Source organism: Rousettus aegyptiacus, unplaced genomic scaffold, assembly GCF_014176215.1.
Source record: "Rousettus aegyptiacus isolate mRouAeg1 unplaced genomic scaffold, mRouAeg1.p scaffold_m13_p_3, whole genome shotgun sequence".
Taxonomy (NCBI): Eukaryota; Metazoa; Chordata; class Mammalia; order Chiroptera; family Pteropodidae; genus Rousettus; species Rousettus aegyptiacus.
This window is the reverse complement of record NW_023416306.1, coordinates 162,731,838-162,755,599: the sequence shown is the minus strand read 5'-3', so window position 1 is coordinate 162,755,599 and position 23,762 is coordinate 162,731,838. Positions and strand designations below refer to the sequence as shown.

The following is a 23,762-nucleotide window of genomic DNA, read 5'->3' as shown; positions in this document are numbered from 1 at the left end:
TTCTGTTTCTTGTTCCTTTTTGACTTGATTTTATTCAAAGGGAGAATTTGTTGTGAATAGTTTAAAATCCCCTTTCATCTGATAAATGTCAGTAGCATTCCTGAATATCCTCATTTCCTTTTAAAAAATACATTTAAAACCAATCAGAAGTTTCTTGAAAGAAAAGTAAATTAATGGGTTTGCCACAGGCCCACTGCTTTCCCTAACTTATAGATTCTTAAGTTACCAAAGTTAAAATTTATTTCTTTGTCATGTTTGCAGGCTATGGTTAGCAGGCTTTTAATTAAAGGCGGTTCATATTGCTGCGGGCTTTGGGGCTGGCGGGTGATGGCCACCCCTCAGGACCTAGTGGAGGTGGTCAGCGCTGACCCAGGCCCCCGAGAGAGACGCGCTTGTGCTGAATCTTGCTTCCCCTGGGATGCGTTTGTGGGCGATCTCATCTCACCTCGTCCTTTTCCCCTCTGCTTATGGTCACTCCAGAGGTTTTTCCTGGCTGGACCAGGGGAATTTACTGCTGCCATTCCGCCCCCCCCTCCCCCGCCCATGCTCCATGAGGAGCCTGAGACCCTGGAATGTGGCCAGAGGGGTCTGGGCAGCAGGAAGGGGCCGAGGCCCAATGGAGGGACAGAGAATCTCCTCTCTTTTCTCAAGTTTATGGTTGGATCCATTTGTCTTTCTTAGTCTAGAGTATTTATCACTTTGCCTCCTTTTTAATTTATTTTGGTAGAATTAGGAAGAGGATGACTGTGTGTATATGATGAGCATGTATATATATAATATATACCTCCCTCCTCAAAGACGTATTTTGTTTTACAGGCAAACGCAGACCGTCACTGTGAACCCATGCAGGAGGAGGCCGTCCTCAAGGATGTCACTGGTAAGAAAGAAGGAAAACTATGATCGCCATGTTTCTTTTAGTAATGTTATCTTCGTTCATAAAATTGGCTTTCAGTAGCGTTAATTTTTAAGTTTGAACCACAAGTGTGTCGCTTTTGACCAAAGAAATGGTGATTTTTTTCCCATAGGTTAAGCCCAATAATTATATTACATATAGCATTTATTATATTATACCTACTTAAATATTAGGTCCAACCCAACATTAAAAATTTTGAGTATTAGCCAAGACTAATCAGAATTTAGTGGCTGTTTAAAATACTAGACCATTTTGCCTAATAAGATTAATTATATCACATATAAGCTTCTGATGTCCAGATGTTTGTATAAGAATTCAGGAAACGTGTGTCTGTTCCTTCTCGCTCCTCGTGGATGCGGCTTGTTTTCTTGTGCTTCCTGACGTCTGGTATCAGTGCACAGGGCTTGCCTTGCCATTTTGAGAAACACCGAAAATGACAGCTATGTTAAGAGCTATAGGGTCTTCATGTTTACATTTAACGTAAAATGTATTTGACGCCTTTAGAAGCTTTTTAAGCCAGCAGAAAATTATTTTATGTATGTCGCATAGTCATAACCCTGTGTCGAACTTTCCATTTCTCAGCCTAAACCCCAACCCTATGTGATGCCTCCCCCACCCCAGCTGCATTATAATGGACATTACACAGAACCGTACACCTCTTCCCAAGGTAAGGCACACTGTTGCTCAAATGCCTTACACCGTTAATACAATTTGAATAAATTATGGAGCTTTGGAGATCGTGAAGCCAGGATCATATCTGGCTGTAGTTACATCCAGAATTGTTGTCACGATCATAGCCACGCTGGATTCATAGAATAAACTATCATAATGTGCAGTTTCTGGGACGTGAGCAGAACACGTGCAGTGCCGTAGTCCACCCGAACCCACGGGGGATCCCCGGTTTCGAGACGCCCTGTGGACGGCTGACACCGCGGACGGAACCGAACCCTGCGCGTGCTGTGCTTGTTTCCTATGCGCACATGCCTGCGATACAGTTTAATTTTTAAACTGTGCACAGCAGGAGACGGACCCTGGTACCCAAGACTCAACTAGAACAGTGGTGACAATATGCAATGATGACAGTTACATGAATGTGGTTGGTCTCTCTGTTCTCAGAATATTTTCACTTTTCCGTTTAATATTTTTGGACCATGGTGGACCAAAGGTAAACTAAACTGCAGAAGGCAGAACCATGGGCAATGGGGTATACTGTATTAAATTAAAAATAAATTAAGTTTATTAAGGTCACATTGGTTAATAACATTATGGAAATATCAGGTGCGTGACATTGTGATTCAATCTCTGTGTCCTCTGCTGTGTGCCGCGCCCCCCTGCCCCCGCCCCGTCCCCCCAGACCCTATAGCTTCCGTTCCTTACCGTGTATTTGACCCACTTTGCCTATTTTGCTTTCCCCTCCCCTCCGGCAAGCGCTGTTCTGTTGTCTGCATCTATGAGTTGGGTTTTTTTTAGTTCGTTTGTTACTTTTTTTGTTTTATATTCCACATATGAGTGAAATCATACAGTTTGGGTCCTTTTCTGACATGCTTATTTCACTTAGCATAATATCCTCAAGATCCATCCATGTTGCAACAAATGGCAATATTTCATCTTTTTAACGGCTGAGTAGTGTTCCTGTGTGTGTGTGTGTGTGTGTGTGTGTAACATCTTACTCATTTGTGGATGGACAGACACCACTTCTTGTGTACTGCAAATAATGCTGCAGTGAACACAGGTACTTATATCTTTGTGAAATAGTGTTTTCATATTTAGGGGGTAAATACCTAGAAGAGGAATTGCCAGATCTTCTGTATTAAGTGATCCCACATTTGGCCCATTGGCACTTCTTCAAGCTGGTTCCCGTTAAGTCCCGTAAATATTCCCCCATTAATCCTTGAGTGTTCCTTTGTTTACCGGTACAGGATGTCCCAGGTTCATTTTGTTTTTTGCCCACCTGAGATGCTCCCATTGTAAAGGTTTAAGTATTTTTATTTTAATTTTCACTTGATTAGTACAGGGAGCTGTAGTTAAGAGAGCGCTTCCAAAGCCGAATCTCAAGCGTCCATTTAACAGACATTAACTCTCTACTCTGCCTTCAAGGCTCTGCTATAAAGGCCAAGACGACTGATGCAGAGACGTCGTTCTATACCTTAAGAAGCTTAGAATCTAGTAGTGGGGGATAAGACAAGTACAAAAATAACAACAGAGAACGTGGCGGTTTTGATGAGGTAGTAGAGCCGGCGATTGCCGTACTGATCAGTGGAAGAATGACTCTCGGCACGCTGGGAGATTGGGAGGGCTTTCTGGACCTCAGGAGATGGGTGGGTATCAACAAGCAGGGAGAGGGGTGGGTGCCAGGTTGAAGTTGCGGCTCCCGGTTTGGGGGGACAGTGAATGCCATAGGACAGAATGGGTGCTGGGAGAGTAAAGTAGTCCAGCGGCTCACGTACGGAACTGGTAGGAAACGGTGTGTGGAGGGACCAGAAGGTGGCTGGCGATTGTGTTGTTAGTGCCAGGCCTTCTGGTAAAGGTGAGGATTTCATGCAGCGAGGCGGGCAGTAGAAGGGAGCAGTGATTTGGGGTTGGATCCCGAGAGTGTCCACGTCGGGATGTTTTTTACCGTCTTCGCTGTCCTCGCCCCCTGGCTCCCTGCCCTCGTCTGGTCCTGCGGCCCCAGCGCCTCCTACTTCTCTCTGCATTGCTGGTGCTTCCTTCCTACTCGTTCCCTTTCCTGGGTCCACAAACAGCCTAGTACTTTTTCCTCCCCGCTCTCTTCCAGCTACAGTGTGTGACATCCACCCCCCCCCCCCCACCCCTCCTGTTACCTCACTTCGGAGAGCAGGGCAGGGCCGGCGTGCGGCCTCCGTCTGGTTACCCGTTCACTCCTTCCACCTGTGCTGCTCTGTTCCAGCTGCCCTTGCCGGCGGCCCCGGGGCCCCAGCACCCCACACACCCTCCTCATCAGATTCCGGCATCCTCTCCTTCTTGAGAAATCTCTTCTCGGCGTGCTGGGTTCTCCCTCTTCCTCCTGCACGTCGGGGGCGTTCGCTGCCCTGCAGGTCTGTCCCTGGCTGCTTTCCCGCCCTTCGCAGGCTTCCGCCGCAGGCTCGGCCACGTTTCAGACTTCAGCGGTGATAGCCGCAGGATCTGGGTTTCCCGCCCCTTCATCACTCCTGTGCTCCAGCCCCTGATGCGTGGCTGTGACAGTTACGGGAGCTACAGCATGTAAAGCGCCCTGTGGGGGCCCGGCTTATGGTAGACACACAGGAAATAGCAGCAGCTACCACAGCTTGCCCAGCATTGAAACATTAAATTTGAGCTCTTTACACGCCCATCCCTTTTCACATGTTTCTTCATCTTTTTTTATGAAGTCAATCTCCCAGTGACTTGAATTCCGAAATGAATATAATTTTTCTTTTTTGTTTTGCCCTCAACATCCAGTCAGTGGCAAATCCTATTGCTTCTGACTTCATAAAATCTCTCTTCCATACTCCCTCTCCCTGTTCCTCTGCTACTGATCCATTCCGGTTTTTTGTTTGTTTGTTTGTTTAACTTCTCACTAGTTATTGCGTCGCAGGAGCTGGTGTCTTCCACCTGCACTCTCCCTGGTTCATCTGACACACAGATGCCAGGCTCATCTCATCTCCGTGGCGATCATGCCCTTGCCTGGTGTTCGACACTGTCTATGGGACTCCCTCGTGCTACTTTGGCAATCTTATTTCCCGCTGTGTTTTTGCGTCTCTCTGGCACCCGATGCTCCGGCCAGGCTGAGCATGCCTCCTAGGGGTGGTCTCCGGCTTTGCGCTCACGGCTCTGTCAGAGTGCCCTTATCCCATGCGCCCTCCTGCCCTCACGCTTCCATCCGGTCAGGATAGGCTGCGTTGCGCTGTGGGAACAAACAGTTCTAAATCTCTGTGGCTCGCACGGTAAAGGTTACTCCTCGCTCAGGTTACCTGTCGACCGCGCGCCGGCAGGAGGACCCTGCTCCATGTTCGCCTTCCTCAGGGACTCAGCTGCGGCAGCCTCTTCCATCTGGAATGTTGTTGATCAGGGCGGCAGGGGGAAGGGGGCATGGAAACTGGCTGTCAGCCCTCTGCTCACGTCCCCTTGACCATCACTAGTCACATGGCTATGCATGCTCTCCAGAGGTAAGGAGGCGTAATCCTGCGTGCACCTGGAGGTAGACCTGGCTACTGATGAAAGCTGGGCCGGCCTGCCCCATCCACCTGTAATGCTGGTGGGTGGTTTTCGAGCTGCTCTTCCCTGCCCGTCAACAGGTCCAAGCCGAAAGTGACCCTTCCCTTCTCTGGACTTCTGCAATATGTATTCCTGTAAATTGTAGCACTTCCTTGAATTACACTGATTTTGTACTTACCTTTCCCTTTTATTGCCCAGATTTCAATCCCCCCCCCCCCGTATTCCTTCTTAGCACAGTGTTTTCACACATACAGGCACACAAACGGATGGTTCACGGGGTGCACAGAGGCAGGGAGATCAGGCGGGTGGGGCTTGCACTAGTCCAGACAGACTGTGCGGACCGTGAGAAAAGGGTGACTCCAGAGACTCAGACGATGGAAGAGCATAGGGGTAAGGAAGCACTGCGCTTCTGCAGGAGGAATACGATGATGCGATCGCGTCCTGTTCCTTCGTGGCTGTGCGCCACCAGAATGAAGTCCACACACCAGCCTGGAGCAGTCGCTTTGGCCATCGCTTGTCACTTGGCTTTGGCCCCTAGTGAGATGCATGGCTACTGGCGACTCGCTTGGACTGGGAGAGGCTCAGGCCCTGATGAACTATTGCCCTTTTATGCTCATCCTGGAAGAATTTATACAAATAGCCTACAATTCCACCTAAGGAATTACAGACAGCTGGTACTTGAACTAGCTCAGCCTCAGCGGGTCACGCCCCCAGCAGGGAAAACGGTCAGTGGCCCCGCGCCTCCAGTGGTATCTCTGCCTACAGCTGCCCAGAGTTCCAGAAAATCTCTGGTAAAACACATCTCGCTGACTTTCAGAAAAACGATGTTTTATGACACAATTGTGCTCTTAATATCGGGCTTAGATTTGGCTAATCGTTATCAGGTGCCAGGCCCTGGATACCACCCCTAGGGGAGGCAGAGCCATCGCAGTCCTATAAATGAGGAAGCCGGGGCTCCAGGAAGTGACGCACCCAGGTCACTTAGCTATGTGGGTAAAAAGCCAGGCCACTTCAGCCTGGATATTTATAAGCTGCATTGAAAATGTCATCAACATTCAGGATCTATCTTAATATTTGTCTGGAGTAATTTAATAGGTTTAAGAAATCTCATTTTAAAATAATTTTAAATGTCCCCCAGATAACCTCTTTGTGACCAATCAGAACGGGTGCTATTGTCACTCTCAGACAAGTCTGGACAGAGCGCAGATAGAGCTCAGTGGCCGGGTCCGGAACGGCAGCGTCTACAGCGCACACAGCACTGGCTCCTTGAACAACCCTCAGCCTTGCTTGCAGCCCTCGCCCATGTCCTCCAACCCGAGCATCACTGGCAGCGACGTCATGAGGACCGACTACGTCCCGTCGCAGCGGCACAGCGCCCTGATCCCCCCGTCTTACCGCCCGACCCCCGACTACGAGACGGTGATGAAGCAGCTCAACAGAGGGATGGCGCACGCGGAGAGGCAGAGCCGCTCGCTGAGAAACCTCAGCATCGGCAACTCGTACGCCTACAGCCGGCCCGACGCGCTCGTCTACAGCCAGCCGGAAATTCGGGAGCACGCCCACCTCTCCTCGCCCCAGTCGGCCCACTACCCGTTCAGTCTGAACTACAGCTTCCACAGCCAGTCTCCGTACCCCTACCCCGCGGAGCGGCGGCCCGTGGTGGGCGCCGTGAGCGTGCCCGAGCTGACCAACGTGCAGCTGCAGGCCCAGGAGTACCCGGCCCCCAACATCATGAGGACGCAGGTGTACCGCCCGCCCCCGCCGTACCCGCCCCCGAGGCCGGCCAACAGCACCCCGGACCTGTCCCGCCACCTCTACATCAGCAGCAGCAACCCGGACCTCATCACCCGGCGGGTCCACCACTCGGTCCAGACCTTCCAGGAGGACAGCTTGCCGGTGGCGCACTCCCTCCAGGAGGTCAGCGAGCCGCTGACCGCGGCGCGGCACGGCCACCTGCAGAAGCGGAACAGCATCGAGGTGGCCGGGCTGACGCACAGCTTCGAAGGCCTGAGGCTCAAGGAGAGGACCATGTCGGCCTCGGCCGCGGACGTGGCGCCGCGGGCTATCAGCGCGGGCTCGCAGCCAAATGTTTTCACCGAAAGAACAAAGCGAGGAGAGCCGGACGAGCTGGAGGGCCTGAGATACGGCCACCACAAGTCCCTTTCAGACGCCACCATGCTGGTACACAGCAGTGAGGAGGAGGAGGAGGAAGAGGAGGAGGAGTTCGAGGAGGAAAATAAAGCACGGGCTGCGCTCTCCCCGCGGGCACCCGAGTCCCGGGGGAGCTACTTGCACGAGCCGCCGTCTGGCTACTCCTGTGCCTTGGTCACAGCGGTTGCGGGCCCCCTGCACATTCTCGAGCCCAAGTGCCATGTCACAGAGGCTGAGCGCAGGGCGAGGGAGGGCAGCCCCGTGCGCATGCTTGCGGAGGCCCAGCGGCCCAGGAGAGACGGGCTGCTGACTCCCTCCATGTCCGAGTCCGACCTCACCACGTCCGGGCGGTACCGAGCGCGCAGGGACTCCCTGAAGAAGAGGCCCGTGTCAGACCTCCTGTCCGGAAAGAAGAACGTCGTGGAAGGACTCCCACCGTTAGGGGTGAGTGCGCAGGTATGCCCCAGGCTGGACGAGTGTGGCGTAGGGGTGCCCCAGGCTGGACGAGTGTGGCGCAGGGGTGCCCCAGCCTGGACGAAGCCCTTTCAGCCTGCTCTCTCTACACCTCCTCCCCTCTGTCAGTCTCTCTTTTGACTCCTCACTTCTGATGTTTTTCAGCTTTTTTTCTATCAGTTTTTGAACCCCCACCTCCACACTCCCGACGTTTGACTCTTTTTATCTTATTTGGAACACATTTGCATTTAATTATCCGTGCAAATAATGGGGATTGGTTAGAATTTTAGTGGTTTTCTAGAGATAATTAAATGAAGCGAAAACGTAAATGTAGGAGGCTGTATGGGATGGAATGGAAAGAAAGAGTGAAACGTTTTAGCAAGGCAATGGGAAGGGAGAGGAAGTTAATTCCAGGACCGTAGCCAGGATTGCCCTGGGACCACCCGTTGACAGTGCCCTTTGCGGCCAGAGCAGCCGTTGTTCTGTTCGCTGGGTTTGCTTGGGCGATATCTGAGAGCAGCCTCCACGGAAATGCTCCTAAAGGCAGATGTGCGGCCGGGGTCCCTGAAGGTCAGGCAGTGATTCTGGAATTGGGGAGGTGGCACTGTCAAGAGAGCTCCGGACCTCTTTAAAAGAGTAGATGAACTAAGAATCCAAGGAAGGTTCTTTGTAGAAAACGTGCTCTTTAATATTCAGTAAAATAACCATGAACTAATTAAGCACTTCTTACCAATTGGAAGCAAAATGTAAAAGAAAAACATCACCCCAGCTGCCATTCCCAGAGCATTTTCCATGTGCCCTGCATGTCATCTGCTTTACTGTGTCCGAGTTACAACAGGCCTATTGTTCCTGCAGATGAGGAAATAGACTGAAATTTTAAGTAACGTTCCCAAGGTCACATAGCTAGTGAGGGGGGCTGAACTGGAATTTTAAACCCATATTTATCTCTATAACCTCTGTGCTCTTTATACCGTTCTGAGTTATATTGTATATAATATTTTTTAAGTAACAGTTGCTTATCTAAGCATGCTGTTCTCTGTTTTTCCACCAAAACCTTCTAACTTTGAGTCCCCATGCTCTGGCCAGGCATTTGTGGCTTTGTCATGTCATCATGTCCACTGTTAAGTCATCTTGTCGCATTGCTCAGGCTTCTGGCTCCTCATGCCCGTACCTCCACACCCCTCATCCTAACTTCTGGCCAAGATAAATGGGTAATTAACTAACCTATCCATTCCGTCTCCCTGTGTCCTGGGCAGCTACAACTTCTCTGCCCATCTCTGCTGGACTGCAAACCTAGACTTGAGGGCCCATCACAAATATGGCTCTGGGCTAGTAGTTTAGGTCCTCTGAGATGCTATAAATATCTTCATAAGTGGGAAAAATATTCCCACAATGTTATCGTGCTTCTGAAATAGATGAGTGTACAAGAGACCAACGCTACTTACAACAGTGCCATGGGTTTAGATGTGTTTTCTTTTAAATAATTTTACATTTGAATTTTAAATTTATTTTTACTTCTCACTGACCTACCTGTCTTAGGTTGGCCGAAGTGGAGGCTGTGGGCTCCTGATTCAGGGTGGGAACAGGCCGTGGATGTGACTTCCACAGCAACTCTGCTCGAGCCCCTGAGCCAGCTGGACGGGACCCTTTTGTAGTTAATACGGGACCCTTTCGTAGTTAATACACTCCCCTAGTTACGTCAAGAACTGGTCACTGTTTTTATGTGTAAACTGAGTCTTTTCCCCAAGTTGTCCTTGTTTTGAGTATGGTCAAGTAGTCAAGCCTATTGTCCTGGTATGTTTTTAATGGGCCTGGCAAGTTCTGCTAAATATGAGAACTTTGATCAGTTTGGTTCTCTAAAAACACAAATTTTCTCCCTCATTGACTTTCAAGACCTACAGTATTAATAACATTATGTGATTGGATTATGCCTCTGCTCCTTTTAACATAAAGGATTTTTTTTTACTAGAAGGCTTGTGGCAACTGTGACCAGAAGGACCTAAGAGTAGAAAACTGGGTCTGAGTCTGAGTCTAGACTCTGCCCTTTTTTGTTATTCTCTGCTCAGTAGGCTGGACCCCTCCCCCACCAGAACCTCAGCTTTTCCAGCTGTCACATTGGGGACAGTCATCTCTGTTCTGCCTGCAGTGGCACTGTGCTAAATCCCACATAAGGCCAGGCGTGAAAAATGCTTTCTGAATTCTGTGATGCAACAAAACAGATTTCCATGAAAGGTAGTTTTTATTGTTTTGACACTGATGACCATTTCTCTGTATAAAGAGGCAGTTCTTTGACCTTGGGCAAGCTATTTCACCTCCCTGAGTTTCCTCATTTGTGAAGGAAGACAACCTCAGAAAGTTGTTGGGGTGGATAAAGTGATAAAGTGAAGTCCTGGCACATAGAAAGTGCTAGGTCAAATTTAATGACTATAAGGTTGCATCATACATTAAACTTACCAGCTTCCCAAGAATTAAGAGCCCTGCCCTGTACTAAGCCTTCCGACCCCACCCCTTGTAGTAACACAGGTTTACCATTATATGGTTTGTTCCAACAAACAAACTTAGTTCACCTGCGAATGTGAATTAAGGTTAGAGAGGTTTAGTATCAAAAACAAACAAATCGCAGATAAGCAGGAACTGTTTTAGAATCCTCCACCCACCCCCACCTCCAGGAACTTGTTATGTGAAGAAGGTGGCCAGACTGGTTTGAGGGCCTGAACAGCTACGTGAAGATTTACTTTTGTTGTACCCCTGGTGTTGTGTGGTGGTTCTCACGTAAGAAATCACTGTGCGGGTTGTACGTTTAAAACCACATGCTCTTTCTCATACTCTTAAGTTTGGGCTAAGTAGAGGGGTATTTGGGGCTACTTTTGACTATATGCTCCTTTCTTCAAACACTAGCGTTAGAATGACCCTTCATCCAGCATGCCCGTTCTGGGGCATTTTGAGTCATTTTCAGGCAGAGAAGTGCTGGAGCCACCTCATACTAGCTGGCACGAGCTGTTAAATTGTCAGGGCTTTTGTAAGCCATGTGATATCACACTGGCCCATTGGAATTGGCCGTGGTGGGAGTGTTCTCTCTGTGTAAATGGGCAGACTTGACAGATAAGAACTTCCCGCCCTGGAGAGCGAGCTGTTAAACATTGACCGCCATACCGCTGTTTTCTACGCACATGAGGGTCACGAAATTTTCACCTGTGCAGAAACCTTTTAGCCTCCCTCTCGCCCTCTGTTGCTGTCTCCCTGTCCCTCCCTCCCAGGCTGGTAGAGCTGGTTTGGCTTGTGATGACACAGAACTGAGAAAACCGTGTCTTCCAGATTGGGGCTAGTGTCATTATAATTCCAAGGAGAGTAGAGTATCTAAGGAGGCTTAGCATTCTTAGGCTTGTTCTCCTTGGAGAAGAAAATCACTAGCTTTGATAATAACTGTAGGAAACATCCGTGTTCAGGAGACAGCCTGCTGCCGATGCTCTCATATCTGGGGCTCCTGGTGCCACGATGGCGATTTCAGCCCTGTTTTATTTTCCTGGCTTAAAAATGTGGCTGTTTTGAGAGATGTGGAGATCCGACCCAGGTCACACAAGTCTGCAGTATGATACAGAACAGAATAGAGAGTGCTACTGCAGAAAACATTCACTTATTTATTTCAGAATAATTTAAAGAATTAACTTACATATATATTTTTTAAAAAATCACAAAAGCTTATTGCAGTCAGGTAATTGCATTTAAAACCCTTTTTGAAGACGGCAGCTGAATTTTTGACATGCCAGGTTTTGAGATTTGGGAGTTCTGGGAAGGAATGCTGTCTGCCTAGAGCCTCACCTGTCATTACAACAGAACCCTGAAACCAACTGCATTTCAAAACCTTCTATCTGAAAGACTTATCAGGGCTTTGGTCTTGAAAGGAATGCCTTCCTCCCAGTGTTTGTTAATCAAGTATGTGTGGCTGTGGCCTGTAAGTTCTTTTGTGGTTGTTAGCAAAGGAGAACGCTCCCTCTTTCTGTTTCTAGTCTTCAGTCCAATGACATTTTTTTCCCCCTCAAAGGGGTTGTTTTTGTGTATATTTCATATATACATATATTTTTGTAGGGAATGAAAAAGAGCCGAGTAGATGCAAAAAAAATCGGTCCTCTCAAGTTGGCTGCCCTGAATGGACTCTCCCTATCTCGATTGCCTCTGCCTGCAGAAGGAAAGGACGTGCCGGCCAGAGCCACCAACGATGAGAGGGTACGTCTGAGCCACCCTGGCTGTATCCCTTCTCTGGGATAGCAGACGAAATGCTAAAAATCTTCTTCCTGAGATGACAATGCATTTTCTGTCACCTTTAATAATCACATATGAGCGTTAAAGGAATTTTGTAATCTGGACCTCAGCTCTGGGGCAAACTTATACCTGATACCTTAATAGATCATTTTGGGCTAGAATGTTTTTGTTTCTGGATGTTGTTCTTTACCTTCTTCCAGCCATCTGTGGCTGTATTGGCTTTTGATGGCCTTAAAGTTAGAGGAAACCTATAAATGTATATGAACGCGTATACACAGGAAAGAAAGCAGACATTGACTTGCTTTCATTTGCTGAAGTTTTATCTTTAGAGTTAACAGCTGAATTTTTCAAAGCTTCCTTTGTGACTGAGACAGGCATAAATTATGCTAAGCAAAAATTAATTCGCTTACAAATCTATCCTGGAGATAGTTTCCAGAATTTACTACTGCTTTCAGTTTTTTATATAATTATATATTATAAAATTGAAGCATTCGTTCATAGATTTTAGAATTGATTCTCTTACTCCAAGATTAAGTGTCCTCCAGGAGAATTTTCTGTTTCATAGGCCATCAGAAAACTGACCATAAATTTAGAGAAAATGAATTCAACAAATTGCTTTAGGCCAAGTTTCACCTTTAAACAGAACTTTGCATTTATTTCTCACAAATGAGGTTATTTCATTTATCATTGTTATGGCTTCTTAAAAATTTAACTTAGGTTTCTCCTAGAATTTTCAGTATCACATAATGCTAGACTTGAAGCAGAAAACAAGATTTAAAATGTACAATCAAAATTGTAGCTGTGGCAATGTAACTACATTCATATGTTTCCACGTACTCTGTTTTACAGTGTAAAATCCTGGAACAGCGGTTAGAGCAGGGAATGGTATTCACAGAATATGAAAGAATTCTAAAAAAACGGCTGGTGGACGGGGAGTGCGCGACAGCACGACTCCCTGAAAATGCAGAAAGGAATCGATTCCCGGATGTCCTTCCCTATGACGACACCAGGGTAGAGTTGGTCCCAACCAAGGAAAACAACACTGGTTACATCAATGCATCGCATATGAAGGTGAGAGCCACGTTTAGAATAATAAACGGGGTGTGAAGGTCTAAGTTAAATTACAGGAACATTAGAATTCTAGTCCCATTTCTAGTCTAAAAACACCTTAGTTTTGAACCGTTGTGAGAAACTATATTATTAGCCGGGACGTCCACACAGCAGGGCTGGATAGTGTTTACCAACAGAGCCGAAGCCACATTTGCAATCTCCACGTGGTAAAGCACTGTGCCCCCAGCAGCCTTGTCAGGACTCCGAAGCACTTATTTGAACTTTGTCCTTCTAAATCCGAAGACTTTTTTTTTTTTTTTTTTTTGACTCATACACTCTCTCAGGAGCAACCGAATTGATTTTTCCTTGTGACAAACCTACGTGCATTTTTATGTAACAGAAGTCTGGGTTTCTCGGTGTGTTCCCCAAAGCTTTGATTTACAGGGGCACCATCTGTTCTCATCGCATACTCCTAAAATCATTTTTCAACGTTATTTTGTTCTTTGAAGAAGCGCTGCCACTTTTTTCCCCCCTGGAAATAGTATAATGCCATTTAACTGGGGTAACGCGACACCCACTAAAATGGAAAAAGCGATGATTCACAGCAGGTAGTGAGGAAAGCCAGGCGCGCGCTCTCCGCCGTCACTGCATCCGTTGCTCATGCTGGCTGGAAAGCCAGCTCTTTATTTTGGGAAGGGCAGATTTCCTTATGGCGAGTGAGGAAGTGTCTGTGGTCAGATGTTGTTTTTCTTCTCTCCCACATTTTCTTTAGTTTGCAAGTGATGTTTGATGAGAGCAGTTTCACACTGAGGCTTTCGAGAGACCTGGCATTCTGCCCGTGGATGCCAGTACCCTTGACCTTCTTCGGGAATCTCTGCACATGCTTTTTCATATGCACATAATTTATTTTATTTAACAAGCGGGCATTTCTTTGAAGTGACTCACCCAGTCTCTCCTGACGGGGTGGATGAGAACTGCGTAACGTTGGAGTTCAATAGAGAAGAATAGTGGGAAGTCCGAGCTTCAGAACTGGGGTACCTGTCGCTCACCAGTGTGGGACCTCCTGGTCCTTGCCTCTGGATGACGAAATGCTGACAGCTTTCCCCTGGACCCCACCGGACCCTTCCTCCCCAGTTCACTTAGTATTACCACGAACAAATGTATATGCATGCATAAATGTATACAGGTCTTACACACACATTAATTTTTTTTTAACCCTTTCTAATCTCAGGTCTCTGTCAGTGGAATTGAATGGGATTATATTGCAACACAGGGACCATTACAGAATACCTGTCAGGATTTTTGGCAGATGGTGTGGGAACAGGGAATTGCTATTATAGCAATGGTGACAGCAGAAGAGGTGAGTCCTCCTGTCTCTGAATGGATTTTCTCTGCCTCAAATGAAGAGTTGACCATGTCGGACCCCGACTTAAGAGAAGGAGGCGGGGTGGGGCTGCAGCTCCGAGTTTCAGACGCGCTGTGCGTGTGAGCGCGCCCGTTGCGGGGTGGTGCCCTGTGGCCTGACCGTGCGTGTGCTTGTCCGACAGGAGGGCGGCAGGGAGAAGAGCTTCAGGTACTGGCCACGACTGGGCTCCAGGCACAACACCGTCACCTACGGAAGGTTTAAGATCACAACCCGGTTCCGCACAGACTCTGGCTGCTACGCCACCACGGGCCTGAAGATGAAGCACCTCCTCACGGGGCAGGAGAGGACGGTCTGGCATCTCCAGTACACGGACTGGCCGGAGCACGGCTGTCCGGAGGACCTCAAGGGATTCCTGTGTAAGTGTCTCCATTCCCGGCGCGGCCCGAACCACACAGAGGAAGACTCATGTCCCTGAAACGTTTCCTTGATGCTGTCTCATGTAAGCGTCGGACTTGTTTTAAAAACACAATTTTAAGGGTTTAGTGGGGAGGCTTAAATGGAAGAAGATCTGGAAGTATCATTGAGTAGCAAGTGGACGCTAATAACTGAGTCTTAGCGAGTTTCTGCTCCCTTTCATTTTGTGGATGAGAAAACGGAAGTCCAGACAGAGTCAGTGACTCAGGGGCCGGGCTCGGCTAACGGGCACCCAGCGCCCTGTCTGGAGTCCTCTCAGATTAGTCAGTGGGGATAATCTGCAGACTGTCCGTTTGCTATGCTTTAATCCCTGGGTAACCTTCCGCCCCACGGATGTCGCGCAGCGTACCTTGAGGAGATCCAGTCTGTCCGCCGCCACACCAATAGCACGAGTGAGCCCAGGAGCCCCAACCCCCCAGTGCTGGTCCACTGCAGCGCCGGGGTGGGCAGGACGGGCGTCGTCATCCTGTCAGAGATCATGATCGCCTGTCTGGAACACAACGAGGTACCGATTTCCTCTCTCAGTGTGGGGAGAAGTGGGCCGGGCACAATGCTGGGGAGGGGAGGGACCTAGTGACCTACACAGCCCTTCCTGAACAAAGTTTCCTGGGTTTTTAGCAAAGAAAAAAAATTTTAATGCCTGCAGCACCTGGTCTTGGTAGGTGGTCTCCCATCCAAAGGATGATCAGGCCCCAACCCTGCTTAGCTTCCGAGATCAGACAGGATCTGGCATGTTCAGGGTGACATGGCCTAGATAGTTTCTTGGGGTTTTATGCTAAGATAGGAGACTGTCCCCTAACCAGACTCCTGTAGGACACAAAGGGCCCCCCTCTCCCTGTCACTCTTCAGAGGGTGCGTTACCCTCGTGGCCGGTTCTCTTGCAGGCGCTGGACATCCCCAGGGTGCTGGACATGCTGCGGCAGCAGAGGATGATGATGGTGCAGACCCTCTGCCAGTACACGTTTGTGTATCGGGTTCTCATTCAGTTCCTGAAAAGTTCAAGGCTCATCTAAGCTCCCACGGCTTCTTAAAAGGGGACCTGATCATCACGGGAAGCGTTTACAGCTGAGAAAAGTGCTTTCCTGACTCGTGCTTTCTTCTCCTCCACGCTCTCCTGCACGGAACGCGGCGTCGGGCAGTGCGTGGCGGCGCGCTGCGCAGGTGCGCGGAGCGCAAGGCTGAAGCGGGAGCCTCTCACCTGGGAAGGTGCGGAGAAGGCGGCCTCGGCGTGGCGGGCATCGCCCGGCTCCGGGCCGTCACATTCGCAGCACTGGCACACATTTTGGAGATTGTATTTTCTAGACAATTCTATATTTTACCGAAGCTATGCCCGGCCATTCTGGCAATCATGAAGGCTCATAGGTTTCTATCTTAAACAAATTTTTGATAGTGGAATTTTATTTTATGACTAAAATATTTGGGGTTTTCTTGTCAAAAAACTGAACCTTCCATGAGGATGATCCACAGATATGAGTGGTTCCTTTATAACTTTATATTTAAAATCATGTTATTATCTTTTATTTTTAAAAAACCTTGGGTACTTAACAGTTTAGTTACTAAACCCAAACTGCAAGAAGAATCTAAAAGTGTTATTTTGAGGCATTTAGACAGCATTTTTATATTCAGAAAATTTTTTATCCTAAAAATTCTATATATTTGTACCTTCTATATTTTCCAAACAAGATTTCAACTCATTAAGGTACTGAAATGAGTCATTTAAGAGAAAGTTGGGACTGAAGACACATTATTTAAAAATGTAAGAGCATAATCAGATTCCCTATTTTTTTTTTCAGTATTATTATTAAATCTAAATGAGTTTGATTTTATTGGTTGAAAACGAAGTAACAAACCAATTGCATAGGATGGAAGTGAAAAAAACAATTGCACTTTTGTTAAAAACAATAAGTCTGTGTTTTAATATATGTGTTGCTTTACGGATGAAATGGTAAGAGTGGACATTGTTTCAGAAGCATTTTAGAAGAGGAAGGCGTAAGAGTACGTAGGATGACCAGGACGAGAGTACGTGCAGGGTGGTAAATGCGGATGCCTTTGTGTGTTCAGAATCACAGTGTTATCTGTCCTTAGACCGAGGTGCTGGGATGGAGAGGGTGGGCCTGACAATGGGGGGGCTGACTCCACCCCGCAGAGGAAGGTGTCCCCAGGAAATTCTAGGCCTGTCACTCCGTGACTCACTTATTTCCTTGGAGTTCTTCCACCTAAACCTCTGTTCTTTTCTGACAAATAAAACCATTTATATCATCTTTAAAAGAAGCCTTGAAGAGGCTTTATTGTCTTCCGGTTGAAGGAGAGTTAGTAATAGTTTCACCTCATCATCTAAAACCATAGTCCAAACTTGCAAGGCTACCAGAAGTTGCCGTGGTATTCAGGAGGTACGTGAGTTTTAGCTCCCTAATCCCCTTAAGTTCACCCTTGAGGTCAGGTTTAGCTTCTTAGTCCCTCCTCCCCCATCCCAGCAGGCAGAAGAAATGGGCTGAATTAAAGAGGGAGAATGTTACCTTTGGCCCAGGCCAAGATGGCATCGTCACAGTGAGAGCTGCTGAGTAGGAAAGGACCGATTGGTACGTTTAACTGAGGAGCCATCTCTTTGTTCCTTCTTCTGAGGCTGCTTCTCCAAAATACAAAACTTCCAAAATGTCAAATCTAGGGCCACTTCCCCAAACTACAGTATCAGAAGGGTGGTTCCAGTTCCTGCGGGAACTGCTAAAGCAGTTTACCTTGCCGTTGTGACTGCTCAGTGTGTATGTGTTAGCTGTGAGACAGGATTTACTTAGCACGGTGGATCTGCCTCACTCTGAGCTACTCAGAAACCAGCCACGTGTGAGGAAGATTCCGGACACATTATTAAGACTCCTGTTTAAAGCACAATAGACCCAAGTATAAATATTCAGAAAGGGCTCTCTAGAAGAATGGAATCCTAAAGAGTATTATATGGTATGTTTGTGTTCCTGTTGTAATAATTTGATTATAAGGAAATTACAAGGGCTAAGTTATACTGTTTGAATGTCACTCTTAAAATGTTGCATGACGTAGCTCCTAAGACCCATGTATTCCTGAATAAAAATAAATCTACATGACTAGACTTTGAAATAATGTGATTTTCATAGTCTTACCCCATCTGAATCGAGGCTGTTACTGTCTGCCAAACTTATCCAGTGCTTCAGTATTTGTGTCTTTTAGTTCCTTGATATTATTGATTTCAAATCAAAATTACCAAACTGTCCATTTTCACAAAATGTTTCCAGTTTCCACTTAACATATTCTTCTTTGGTTATAAACCAGTGTTTTCCCCTGATCTTTTTTGGCTTCTGGAGCATCAGCTTTCCTGATTAGTGGGGGGCCTTTCGATGAACTATTCTAGTTGGTACACAGAAAAGTTCATTTTAGAGTATCATTTGGAATGTTAATTGCAGTCATTATTAATTATTTTCTTCTGGAACATCTACTGTGAACCATTCAGGAAGCCCTAGAATTTAGCCTTTACAATCTTGTGGCAGGATTAAAACTGAGGTGTGGGACCTGTGTTTCCTTAGAAAGGTCTAGGCAGAAATGCAGCGGGGGCAGAGGGAGAATTGGGGTGTAGGCCCAGGTCATGACAGGCGTCGCCAGCCTTTCTGTGACGAGTTCATCATCAGAGGAAAACAGTCATTTCAAATGGGTTGATATGTTAGTGTTCACAATCTTAAGAAAATTTAGATGTATATTTATACAGAATATAAAACTTTATACGTTTTAAACCGTAAAACTGGAGGTCGGCTGCAACTTATTGGATGTAGGTTTATTTGAGATTTGCACGCACAAATGGAAACAAGAATTACTGTTTATCGTAAATCATTTAAAAAATCAAACTCAAAAGTCTTTAAAAAGTTCTATTGGATATAAATTTAGGAAATTTGCTTCCCATCAAGACTGTATGTGCATCAAGCTAAAACTCTCTCTTCTTAGTTTAAGGTTTATTTTTAAAAATCCAAACAGGGCTCTTTTTTGAGCTGAGAGATAGACATTTCAAAAATAGAGGAATTGGTACATGAGGAGTTTGCCTGGAAAGTGTTTCTCAAAAGAACATGAGTTTTTCAAATTCCTGTAGGTAAAGGCTCTCTACTTACCTTGTATCTACAATTAGAAAAAAATGAGGAAAAATCAGTCCAGTTGTCTGAAGTTTGTGTGTGTTGGGGAAGGTGGGTAAAGAGAAGATTTCAGAAGACATTTGAAGAGGTCCTTGGATTGTTAACGTGACATCATTTTCTGTTTATTACTCCAGGCCAGTCCTGAAATAAAAATTATGCTCTAAAAATCCAGATGTGTGTTGAATTATCGAGATGTAGTAATATTTCCCCTTGTAAACAATACTCTAAGTGGGTGTTAACTTTCTTGGTTGTCCTTGCAAAACTTATTTTAACCATAGGGGCTCTTAACGATCATAGAACCAAATCACCATACTCAGTACTTCCAAGAAAAATATACAGCATTTTTTTCTCTTACTGCTCCCTGGTGGTGAGAGCAGAGAAGGAATTCTCTCTGTGCCTGCCTGGCACTGGGGACTGAGAGCCTGCAAGCAACTGAAGGCAGGCCGATGTGTTTCATGAGAGAACTCCACGTAAGTGAATCCCCATCCCATCATTTGTTAGAGAAACTTGAGTGATGCATGAAGGGTGAGGAGCAGAATGGGGCAAACGATGAGGTGAGCAGGGATGCTGCCCGTGAAACTGGCTGTGACTGGAGGGGCAGGGTGTGAAGGAGGATGAACTGGCAGTATGTCCCCCTGCCTTTCCTGTTTCCACTCACGTGTTCTCCTTTGGATTGTCGCTGGCATGAACTGGGAAGTTGAGGATGGACCAGGAAGGAAGTTTAAGGTCTGCGGCACCCAGCCGAAGAAACAGCAGTTCCAAGGCAAATATTCCCATGTAAGGAGTATCTCCAGGTCACATGTATGTAAGTTAGGATCCGGCTATACATCATATTTCCAAAAGTGTTTAACCCAGTATATTTGAGAAATTTAAAAAGTTTTCAAAAACTAGAGTAAATCTAAACTTTAATATGTTGATGGGTTAGGAAAAAGATGGTAAACATAACTTAAAATTATGCTTTTATAAGTATAAATGAATGATAGAAAAGGAATAATTGTGTTTGAGTTAACTGTAGAATTAACAATATGGCCGATGGTATTGTTCCAAGTTTTTGAATACTAATTATATGAGGTAAATGTTTTGATCATTATCCCTTAACTTCCATTAAATGACTTTGTGGTGTGTCATGTAAAAGGACCATTTAAAATCCCTCCCTTTGGCTTTGAACCTATAACTCAGTGCACCCACACTGGCTACAGCACTACACGACCCCAGTGTGATAAACCTGCAATTTTAACTGAACTGGTTATTGGTTTTTACACTGTAAAAAGACCAGGACTTTATTTCAGTTGTCACCAATGACATTTTAAATGTGCATATGTATTTTAAATTCACACCCCAAAAGCTTGGTGAAAAAAAAAAAAAAAACCTACAGTATTCACTTTTAGGAGCAGGTCTATACTGCCAAAGAACAGCAGGTTTTTCTGGGTTAGTCCTAACAATATGTCATTCTTCAATTTGGGGGTAGGTCGATGGGACTAGCGCAGATCATTGATACCTGGCTTTCCATTTCTATCTGCTCCTTTATTGGCTGAGAAAAAGTGAACAAGTAAGTGGGGAAAAGAAGCTCAGTCACTCATTTTTCATAAGGGTGCAAATATTGCAGGTCAGACTGATATAAATGCTGAGTCTCTACATTTTTTTTATCCTAGAAGTTTACTAGAAATCACTTGAAATCAACGGAGCATTCAATGAGACGAGTCTTTTGTTAGTTATTTTATAGTATTAGTTTTTGAAATGTAATTTATTCTTAAGAATTAAGTGTCCTGAATGGATCTAAAGGTTTTCCAGTTTTACTGGAATAATACCAGTGCGATACTGGCTCAGTCCAACAAATAGCCTGAGCAAAAGTAAATATTATCAAGAGGTGACAAAGTTATTTCCAGAATAGATTTAATAAAAACAACATTAAAAACACAAAACTCTTAAACCCACATGAGTTACACAAAAAGATGAGAGAAAAAGAATTAAAAAAATATATAACATTTTTTAGAGTGGTAGAGCTCTAATGTGTTTTATTTGCATAATTTGTGGCCCGGTAGAGAAATCGAAGTAGTTATTGTATAGGAATGATTCTTAACTGAAGCAATCCAAACACTACCCACACCCACAGTAAATTTAGGAAAGCATACTTAAAAATAAACATTATATAGCACGTTGATTTAAATAAAAAAATTTCAACAGAGGTTAATAAAACTTAACAGGCCTAACAAACTGAAAATTTGGAGAAAATTTATATGAAATAATTCTCTTTGAAAGCTTCCCTATAATTCAAACAATGCACTGGGAATTCTACCTTTTTGAAATGGTAGTCAGATAGTTGTATTAGTTTTCTAATTTAAAAAGCAATTTTATGTGCTATCTGATGATCAATGTAAATGTAATCAGAAGCGCTTAATTCTTCTAAATTCATTGATTTGTAAAGTGTGTACATTTAATGGGCAAATAAGTTTGACTGAATACAATATATGTGAAATGAATATATTATAGTTTATTTTGCCATAAAAATAAATAGTGAAGCAAGATATGATTTGTGTGTGAATAGACCAATTAAAACTATTTTGCCTCTTTTTCATTCTAGATCTTATTGCAAAGAGGCATATAATTAGTCTTGTTTCTCCACTGGGTTATTTTAAATAATGTACTAGACCGAGGGTCGCCAAACCCCGGGCCATTGACCGTTAGGGGTCAGTGGCCTGTTAGGAACCGGGCTGCACAGCGGGAGGTGAGTGGCAGGGGAGCAAGCAAAGCTTCATCTATATTTGCAGCCGCTCCCCAGCACCAGCATCACCGCCTCAGCTCCACCTCAGATCATCAGGCAATAGATTCTTGTAGAAGTGCTGGTGCTTGGTGCCAAAAAGATTGAGGACCACTGTACTAGACAATAGAGGTTACTTTTAGTAGTGGCTAATGTATTATCGAATCTCCACAGTAATCAAGCACTTAAAAGTTAGAACGCATCTTATTAAAATAGCCAGCTTCACTAATTAGAACATTTGTGGAACAATTAACGTATTTAAAGAATATACATTCATGTACTTACCAACACCAACTTCTCGACAATGTCAGCTTCCCAGGGGGTCTCCAGAGCCCCTCACCTTCCATCCCGGGAGTGGAACTTACTATCCACTGAATGTTTACTTCATTTTTTAGTGGGATTGTTTTTCCACCAGTAACAGCAGCACTGCCGACTTGTTAGAAATGCAAATTCTTGAGGCCCAACCCAGATCTGAAAATTCTGAATCAGAAGTTACTGAGGTTGGGACCCAGAAATCCATATTAAGTTCTCCAGGTGATTCCAGTATATTAAAGTATGAGAACCAGTGCTTTAGTAATTAACTCGGGATTCATTACATTGCCAAGCTACAATTAATAGGCATAAAAGTTAGTTTATTTAGGCAATTTTTATTAGGTAACTGATATTTACAATTGTGGTAGGCTGAGCGGTGGGCCCCTCCAGAAGTTGTGAATGTTATGTGACAGAAGGGACTTTGCAGATGTGATTAAGGACCTTGAGATGGACTTTCCTGAATTATCCAGGTGATTACCCAAAGTAATCACAAGGATCTTTCCAGGAGGGAGGCAGGTGGGCCACAGTGAACAGAGGTAAGATGACGGAAGCAGAGGTGTGAGAGGTTTGAAGATAAACTACACAGCTGACCTTGAAGATGGAGGAGGGGTCCACAAGGGAGGGGATGCAGGCAGCCTCTAGAAGCTGGAAAAGGCCAAAGACAGAGTCTCCCCTAAAACGCCCAAGAAGAATGCAGCCCCGGCAACATCTTGGTTTTAGGACTTCTGACTTCTGTAACGGTAAGATAATAAATGTTTTTCCCTAAGCCAATAAATTTGAGGTAACGTTGTAACAGCAACAATAGAAAATGAATAAAACAGTATGTATTTTCTCTCAGAAAAATCTTGACAACTCACCTGTTTTTAGTTCTTGAAAGAGCTAGGTGTACAGAAGCCTCACATCCAGGATTGCCCCAAAATTTGAATGTTGGTGCGAGACAGAATTCTCAAGGCAACAAGGTTACCTTTATAGCAAAACTTACCCCAATTCAAGAGTATCTTCTTCCTGGCCCTTTAATTAGACACGTGAATTTGTTCTTTTGGGATAGCGATTATTGGCTCCATATGTTGCTTTTAAAAGGTCTGGGGACAGTAACTTGTTAGGCAGCATCTTCTACCACCGAAGTGTGCATCGGTTTAGCAGATAGTGAAGGGAAACGTAGAAAAGGTGTTTCTACTTCTAGATGTAAATTGTTTCAATTATAATTTCTAAAGGTCCTAAGAATTAACTTTGACATATTAAAACTAAAAGAAATCTTTGGATCATCTAGTCCAAACTCTCTTAAACTGCAGCCCAGGGTAAAAAATAATTCATTGACAACTACACAGCTAATTAATCCACTTGGAGAATTATCATCTTGCCCCATAAAAGCTGCTCTATCTTTTCCGAATGGCTTCAGAACTGGAAAAAAAATGTGACTTTAAAGTAAGGCTTCTCAAGAAGATGCTAATTTATATTTTACACTGTTTAAAATGTGAGTGAATGGGAAAATTTTCACCTAACTTCGCCATTTGCTACCTTTGCCCTTCGACATAAGGACTTTGTGCTTTCTGAGTATAAAGAGAAAAGGAAACAACCGTCCCACGACCTTGTCTGTAGCTAAACCTCCCTCCAGCTCAGACTATCTCCCTCCGTGAACAAACACATTCATTCTCAGGCAGACAAAGACCTGGGATCCAAAGAGAA

At 45.3% G+C, this 23,762-nt stretch overlaps 1 protein-coding gene across 3 annotated transcripts in view; it reads left to right on the top strand.

Annotated features, from left to right (window-relative positions):
- The window catches only part of PTPN21 (protein tyrosine phosphatase non-receptor type 21), a 63,417-nt gene extending 44,244 nt beyond the window's left edge, over window positions 1-19,173 (top strand). For 2 of the 3 annotated variants that reach the window (XM_016123813.2, XM_016123815.2), the window contains exons 11-19: window positions 817-877; window positions 1,496-1,580; window positions 6,246-7,714; window positions 11,798-11,935; window positions 12,821-13,042; window positions 14,253-14,381; window positions 14,569-14,803; window positions 15,206-15,366; window positions 15,746-19,173. In XM_016123813.2, the coding sequence (XP_015979299.2) occupies window positions 817-877; window positions 1,496-1,580; window positions 6,246-7,714; window positions 11,798-11,935; window positions 12,821-13,042; window positions 14,253-14,381; window positions 14,569-14,803; window positions 15,206-15,366; window positions 15,746-15,874 (2,629 nt within the window). In that variant the 3' untranslated portion in view covers window positions 15,875-19,173. The remainder of the gene's footprint in view (window positions 1-816; window positions 878-1,495; window positions 1,581-6,245; window positions 7,715-11,797; window positions 11,936-12,820; window positions 13,043-14,252; window positions 14,382-14,568; window positions 14,804-15,205; window positions 15,367-15,745) is intronic. The other variant, XM_016123816.2, reaches the window with a different exon arrangement.
- The last annotated feature ends 4,589 nt before the right edge of the window (window positions 19,174-23,762 follow it).